This window comes from Microcaecilia unicolor, chromosome 10, assembly GCF_901765095.1.
Source record: "Microcaecilia unicolor chromosome 10, aMicUni1.1, whole genome shotgun sequence".
Classification (NCBI taxonomy): Eukaryota; Metazoa; Chordata; class Amphibia; order Gymnophiona; family Siphonopidae; genus Microcaecilia; species Microcaecilia unicolor.
In genome coordinates this window covers 218,632,442-218,639,873 of record NC_044040.1, presented here as the reverse complement: position 1 = coordinate 218,639,873, position 7,432 = coordinate 218,632,442, and the positions used below count along the sequence as shown (strand labels likewise).

Here is a 7,432-nt window from a genome sequence, read left to right as displayed (position 1 = left end):
GTCTAGGCGTGTAACAAAGCTGTCCATGCACTCCTACTATCTGTACGCTTTCGGTTTATAATTTTGAGGTTAAATCGGACGTTTTTATGGCGACATAAGTACATAAGTAGTGCCATACTGGGAAAGACCAAAGGTCCATCTAGCCCAGCATCCTGTCACCGACAGTGGCCAATCCAGGTCAAGGGCACCTGGCACGCTCCCCAAACGTAAAAACATTCCAGACAAGTTATACCTAAAAATGCGGAATTTTTCCAAGTCCATTTAATAGCGGTCTATGGACTTGTCCTTTAGGAATCTATCTAACCCCTTTTTAAAGGGAGGGTTCCGCCCGAGAGGAGAGCAATTCCACCTCCGCTCTCTTCAGCACATCACGTGATCTTTTTTGTTTCATGTTTTAAAGACGGAGATTTATAGCTAACATGGTTGTCCGTCACATAAAAGAAAAATTGCTTAGCTGTAGTTGCCTCTAAAGTCCATTAGAGGGCAGCAAAGTACAGTTTTCCAAATTTCTTTATTTTAGTTACATTTGTACCCCACGCTTTCCCACTCATGGCAGGTTCAATGCAGCTTAGATGGGGCAATGGAGCGTTAAGTGACTTGCCCAGAGTCACAAGGAGCTGCCTGTGCCTGAAGTGGAAATCAAACTCAGTTCCCCAGGACCAAAGTCCACCACCCTAACCACTAGGCCACTCCTCCACCTAATGCTGAATTTTATGACTAAACATTTGTGGATTTTACATAACATAATACTGCCTAAACTGTCTAGGAAAATGATGGTAAATGTGTTGTTTAACATCTTAATGATTTCTTAGGGTCATGCACTTGGGTTACAAGAATCCAAGGGAACAGTACAATATAGGGGGTGAAGTGCTTCTGTGTACGGAAGAAGGAGACTTGGGGGTGATTGTGTCTGATGACCTTAAAGTGGCCAAACAGGTAGAAAAAGCGATGGTCAAAGCCAGAAGGATGCTTGGGTGCATAAGGAGAGGGATGACCAGCAGGAAAAAGGAGGTGATAATGCCCTTGTGTAAGTCTCTGGTGAGGCCCCATTTAGAGTACTGCATGCAATTCTGCAGACCCCACCTACACGTTAGGTAATCATTACAGTCCCTACTTCAACAATCAGATCTTAACATCCTCATTCATTCACTTGTAATCTCGCAATTAGACTACTGCAACTCACTACACAAAGGCATTAGGATCAAGGATCTCAGACGACCACAACTATGCAAAATTGTCAAATATGATCACATCACATCATACTGCACCTGAAAAGCAACTCATTGCTTATCCATTCAACACAGAATTACTTATAAGTTGCTTCTATTAGTCTTTAAAACACTACTCTCAGAAGAAACCTTACACCTCTCTCTTCATTTAGTTCATTATGTTCCTGCTTGTGCCCTTATGTCCCTTAATCAAAATTGCCCATTCACACCCAACCATAAAGAGATTATCCATGAACACACAAGAGACTATTTTCTCAATATAAGGACCCCTATTGTGGAATTCACTGCCCTCACATCTCCATTTACAAACATCCCTTGATCAGTTCAAAGTCAATATGAAAACATTCTTATTTCAGGATGCTTTTGTCATGGTTGGGGAAGGTGAGTCTTTGGGCTGTGATGAGGTTGGCTCTACCACACAGACAGCTGCTGACGGGGCCGCCTGGCAGAGTTTGAGAGCTGGAGAAGGCAAGACCTGACTCAGACTGGCTGAAGTGTAGGACTAGGTGGTGCCCAGCAGACTGACTGGAAAATGACAGGGGTGGTCTAGAGGTTGGCTCTTAAAGAGCCCTTGGGGTTGGCTCTTAAAAGAGCCTTTGGGAGAACTTGGTGACACACAACTGGAACAGCCTAGTGATGGCTCTTAAAAGAACCCTTGGGGGTACCCCAACAAGTTAGGGTGGAGAGTGGCTCTTAAGAGAGCCTGGAGTTGAGGCCAGGGAGTAGCTGGAACATCAAGGCTGGAAGACTGGAACAAGCAGGGCGGAACACAGGAACTGGCCTGGCAATAAACACTGGTGAAGCACAACTGTAGAGACTATTATTAAGAACAAAATTACAGAGCATATTCAAAAGCTTGGATTAATGAGACAAAGCTTACATGGATTTAGTGAAGGGAAATCTTGCCTCACCAATCTACTACATTTCTTTGAAGGGGTGAACCAGGGGCGTAGCCAGACAACAGATTTTGGGTGGGCCTAGGCAAGAAGTGGGTGGGCACCAAGTGTTCTCCCTCCCCCTCCACCAAAAAAATATCTCAGCTGTCAGAAAAATGCTTCTTTCCAACTTGGCAGTCTGCAGCATGCATGCAATGAAAACTGAGCATGTGCAGGTGCCAGTATTGTGAAGAATAGCGTTCTCGTTAGCATCAGGGAGAACTCTTCAGCGGGTGGAACTTGGGATCCTCACCAGCTACCACTAAACGTGTGCTACTGTTGAGTGGGCCTGTGCCCTAAGTGGGTGGGCCCTGGCCCACCCAGGCCCACCTGTGGCTACGCCACTGGGGTGAACAAATGTGGATAAAGGTGAGCCGGTTGATATTGTGTATCTGGATTTTCAGAAGGCATTTGACAAAGAACCTCATGAAAGACTCCAGAGGAAATTGAAGAGTCATGGGATAGGAGGTAGTGTTCTATTGTGGATTAAAAACTGGTTAAAAGATAGAAAACAGAGAGTAGGGTTAAATGATCAGTATTCTCAATGGAGAAGGGTAGTTAGTGGGGTTCCCCAGGAGTCTGTGCTGGGACTGCTGCTTTTTAACATATTTATAAATGACCTAGAGATGGGAGTAACTAGTGAGGTAATTAAATTTGCTGATGACACAAAGTTATTCAAAGTCGTTAAATCGCGGGAGGATTGTGAAGAATTACAAGAGGACCTTCCGAGACTGGGAGACTGGGCGTCTAAATGGCAGATGACGTTTAATGTGAGCAAGTGCAAAGTAATGCATGTCGGAAAGAGGAACCCGAATTATAGCTATGTCATGCAAGGTTCCACGTTAGGAGTCACGGACCAAGAAAGGGATCTAGGTGTCGTTGTTGATGATACGTTGAAACCTTCTGCTCAGTGTGCTGCTGCGGCTAAGAAAGCAAATAGAATGTTAGGTATTATTAGGAAAGGAATGGAAAACAAAAATGAGGATGTTATAATGCCTTTGTATCGCTCCATGGTGCAACCGCACCTCGAATATTGTGTTCAATTCTGGTCGCCGCATCTCAAAAAAGAAATAGTGGAATTAGAAAAGGTGCAGAGAAGGGCGACGAAAATGATAAAGGGGATGGGACGACTTCCCTATGAGGAAAGGCTAAAGCGGCTAGGGCTCTTCAGCTTGGAGAAAAGGCGGCTAAGGGGAGATATGATAGAGGTCTATAAAATAATGAGTGGAGTTGAACGGGTGGACTTGGGGACATGCGATGAAGCTACAATGTAGTAAATTTAAAACGAATCGGAGAAAATGTTTCTTCACTCAGTCTGTAATTAAACTCTGGAATTCGTTGCCAGAGAATGTGGTAAAGGCGGTTAGCTTAGTGGAGTTTAAAAAAGGTTTGACCGGCTTCCTAAAGGAAAAGTCCATAGACCATTATTAAATGGACGGGGAAAATCCACTATTTCTGGGATAAGCAGTATAAAATGTTGTGTACATTTTTGGGATCTTGCCAGGTATTTGTGACCTGGATTGGCCACTGTTGGAAACAGGATGCTGGGTTCGATGGACCTTTGGTTTTTCCCAGTATTGTATTGTAACATTTATAACCCGCGCTTTCCCACTTGTTAGCAGGCTCAATGCAGCTTACAATAAAACAAAAATTTACAAGATAGCACAAAGTGGATAAAACAATTAAATATAGTATATAAAGAGGTGGACTAAGAAAGGATACGGGAGGAAGGTAGAAGAGGTAGGGAACGGAAGAGGGTGTAAGTTGGGTAAAGTATTGTGAATAAAGAATGTATAATAATAGTTCGGACAGGGATGAATTCAAAAGGAAAAAGCATATTTAAATTCTGCCAAGTAGACAGATCCAGGTATCGCAGATGGATTTCTAATTTAAGTCAAGTCATATGTGTAGGCTTGCTTGGAAAGGTGAGTTTTAAGTAGCTTCCGGAAGAGTAAATGGTTATTGACTATACGAATCGATCTTGGTAGGATGTTCCAGAGCTTGCTGCCTATAACGGAGAAATTGGATGCATAATATGTTTTGTATTTGATTCCTTTACAGTTGGGAAGATGTAAGTTTAGATAAGTTCGAGAAGAACTAGAGCAATTCCTGGTAGGAAGGTCAATCAGATTGTACATGTAAGTTGGGGAGTCTTCGTAGATAATCTTGTGAATCATCGTGTGGACTTTGAAATTTATTCGTTCCATAATAGGAAGTTAATGAAGTTTTAAACAGAGAGGTGTTGCGCTCTCAAACCGCGACTTACCAAAAATAAGTCTGGCTGCTGTGTTTTGGGCAGTTTGGAGTTTTTTCAGGACTTGGGCCTCGCATCCAATAAAAATACTATTGCAGTAGTCAACATGGGTAAGTACAAAATTGGACCAAATTGCAGAAGGTTTTTAGGGGAAGATAGGGTTTCACACGCTTCAGTATCCACTTCATGTTGAACATTCTCTTTGTCGTAGCTTTTGCGTGATTTTCCATGGTTAGGTGTTTGTCTAGTACTACTCCTAGTATTTTTAGATTGTCTGATATGGGGATGGTGATGTCAGGAGTGTTGAGTGTAGTCAGAGTGAGAGTAGAGTACTGGGATGTGAGGATTAGGCATTGTGTCTTCTCCTTATTCAGTTTCATTTTGAAAGCATTGGCCCAAGAGGCTAAGATGTTCATTCCCTTAACTATTTTATCGAAGATTTCTGCTATGTTGGATTTGAAAGGTATAAAAATGGTAACATCATCTGCATAAATGAAGGGATTGAGTCCAAATTTAGAAAAGGATTTGGCTAGAGGGATCATCATGAGGTTAAAGAGGATCGGGGAAAGAGGTGAACCCTGGGGCACCCCGCATCCTGATAACCAAGGAGAGGAGATAGATGTGGTTGATTTGACTCAATAGGATCTTGAGCTGATGAAACCTTTTATCCATTTGATGATGATTCCACCGATTCCAAGTTTGTCAAGTAGCTTTGTAAGGATATCAAGATTCACCATGTCAAATGCAGAAGGAGGATGTTGTTTCCAAATGATATTTCATTTTTTAATTTGGAAATTAAGGTGAGTAATACCATTTCTGTGCTGTGGGCAGGTCGAAAGCCCAACTGTGACTCATGAAGGATGGAGAACTTTTGTATGAATTTGTTGAGTTGGGAGGTTACTCAGTTTTCCAGTAGTTTGGTCAATAGAGGGATAGAGGCCACAGGGCGGTAATTGGTGATATCAATTGCAGGTTTCTTGGTGTTTTTTGGTATGGGTATAAGTAATATATTGCCATGTTCGATGAGGAAGGATCCCTGTTGAAGGAGGAAGTTTAGGTGAGTGATGAGGTCTGTAATGAAGCGAGCAGGTGCATTCTCCATTAAGGTGGCAGTGTGCTTTAGAGAGTTTGGATAATGAAGTGGTGATTTCTTCAGTAGTAAGGGGGGTGAAGTTTGTCCAGGAGCGGTCGGCTGGTATTTGGTCAATATCTGGGTCCAGTTCATCAAGAAAGCTATCAATACTGGAATCATCTTGTGGGATTGACGATTTTATCTTTAAAGTATTTGACTAGTTGGTCGGCAAATGGACAGTTTGAGGATGATGTTGTAATTGGGTCGGTGTTGAGAAGATTTTCTATAAATTGAAATTGTTTTCTTATGTCTGTTCCGGAAGTTGTAATCTTTCTTGAGTAATAAGATCTTTTGACTTGTTTGATGGCTTTCTTATAATTTCTTTGTGGATTGTTTCCAGGTATTAAAGGTGATGTTTTTTGATTTACACCAAATTTTTTCAAGTTTCCTGGTTTGTGACTAAGGCATTACAATCATTCTAAGATTAATTATTAACTTTGTAGAAGTTACATACGAATAATCAAACAATGTTTATATGACAGAGACTACAGAAGAAATCTGGTTTAAGAACGGAGTTGAGATATCAGCCAAGAGATTGAAGAAAGAAGGTGACAGAGACATCCTGCACCACTGAAGACGAGATGTTAAGCATAGTTTTATTTTTATCTGTTCTGATTCTCTCTCTGCTCATTGCTCAGTTCTTGAAACTGCAGTGGGTTGGCAAACGGTTACCTCCTGGACCCACACCTCTGCCCTTCCTTGGTAACCTGTGGACTCTGCATTTCAGGATTGACCGGGACAGTTTAAGTCAGGTATTTATCAGTATTTTCCACTGAAATGGGGAAGAGAGAAGTATCGTATGCAAAGAGGAAGAGATTTCCTATGGCCAAAATCCTCTGTGGGTTCCTTATGTACTGGGCCTTCTATTGATTGGGGTGAGAGTTGCCCAGAATTTCCTTTTGAAAATTAGCCTGCTCTGTACGACCCGGGGCTGAGGGATAGCAAGCTCCACGAATAGTCTGTACATGTGATTGTTAATAAAGCAAAAGATTTATTACCGAGATATGCAGTAGGGATGTGCATGGGTTTGAAATGGTTTGGGGTATGGTTTATTGATTTATAATCTGCCCTGGGCCAAGGGAAATGTTAATGACTCACTCATCCAGTTGAACTCACCTTCCCCAGACTGAGTTCCTGTCTCTAGCTCACTCATCCTCCTCTCCAGGCTAGTGGCCTCATTCGCTCACACTCCTGCTTCCTTTAAACCAACCCTTTCTAGCCAGTCTGACTAAAACCAGCAGGAGAAAATGGTTGTGAAGCTTCCCTTAGCTACAGATGTAAAATATTAAACAGGCATCTTGTGTTGTGAACAGAGAGATGCCCCCTTAGCAAATCCCCCCTGATCAGTCTGTCACAGACAAGGCAATATCCATGCCGACACCCGCTGGACCACTTAGGCAATATTTTAATGTCTGTATTAATTAGAGATGTGATGATAAAAGTTACAGTCTGCTTAGTCTCTACCCTTCTTGTGAATACTACTACTACTATTTAGAATTTGTATAGCGCTACAAGGCGCACGCAGCGCTGCACAAACATAGAAGAAAGACAGTCCCTGCTCAAAGAGCTTACAATCTAATAGACAAGAAATAAAGTAACTTAAATATCGCAGGTTACCCTGCTGTGAATTAAGGGAATTAAATAAGTTCCTCAGAAATGGGCTCAAACTAATAAGAAACATTTTATTAAATATCCACAGGACACCCCTCTGAGCCCAGACATTTAGCTCCTGGATGTGTCTTAACCACTGGCTGAATTTTCATTAATGTGATAAAAAGCTTGTTTAACCCCAGGGCCACCTTCCTGCCATAGTGGCTGCTTACGCCATGCAACAGACAGGCCTCGGCACACCTTTAGGGTATTATTAGGAAAGGTATGGAAA

At 42.2% G+C, this 7,432-nt stretch overlaps 1 protein-coding gene across 4 annotated transcripts in view; it reads left to right on the top strand.

Annotated features, from left to right (window-relative positions):
- The first annotated feature begins 5,982 nt into the window (after positions 1 to 5,982).
- The window catches only part of LOC115478460 (cytochrome P450 2J5-like), a 65,277-nt gene continuing 63,827 nt past the window's right edge, over positions 5,983 to 7,432 (top strand). Inside the window, exon 1 of one of the 4 annotated variants that reach the window (XM_030215801.1) lies at positions 5,983 to 6,302. In XM_030215801.1, the coding sequence (XP_030071661.1) occupies positions 6,132 to 6,302 (171 nt within the window). In that variant the 5' untranslated portion in view covers positions 5,983 to 6,131. The remainder of the gene's footprint in view (positions 6,303 to 7,432) is intronic. The other 3 variants (XM_030215802.1, XM_030215803.1, XM_030215804.1) reach the window with 3 other exon arrangements.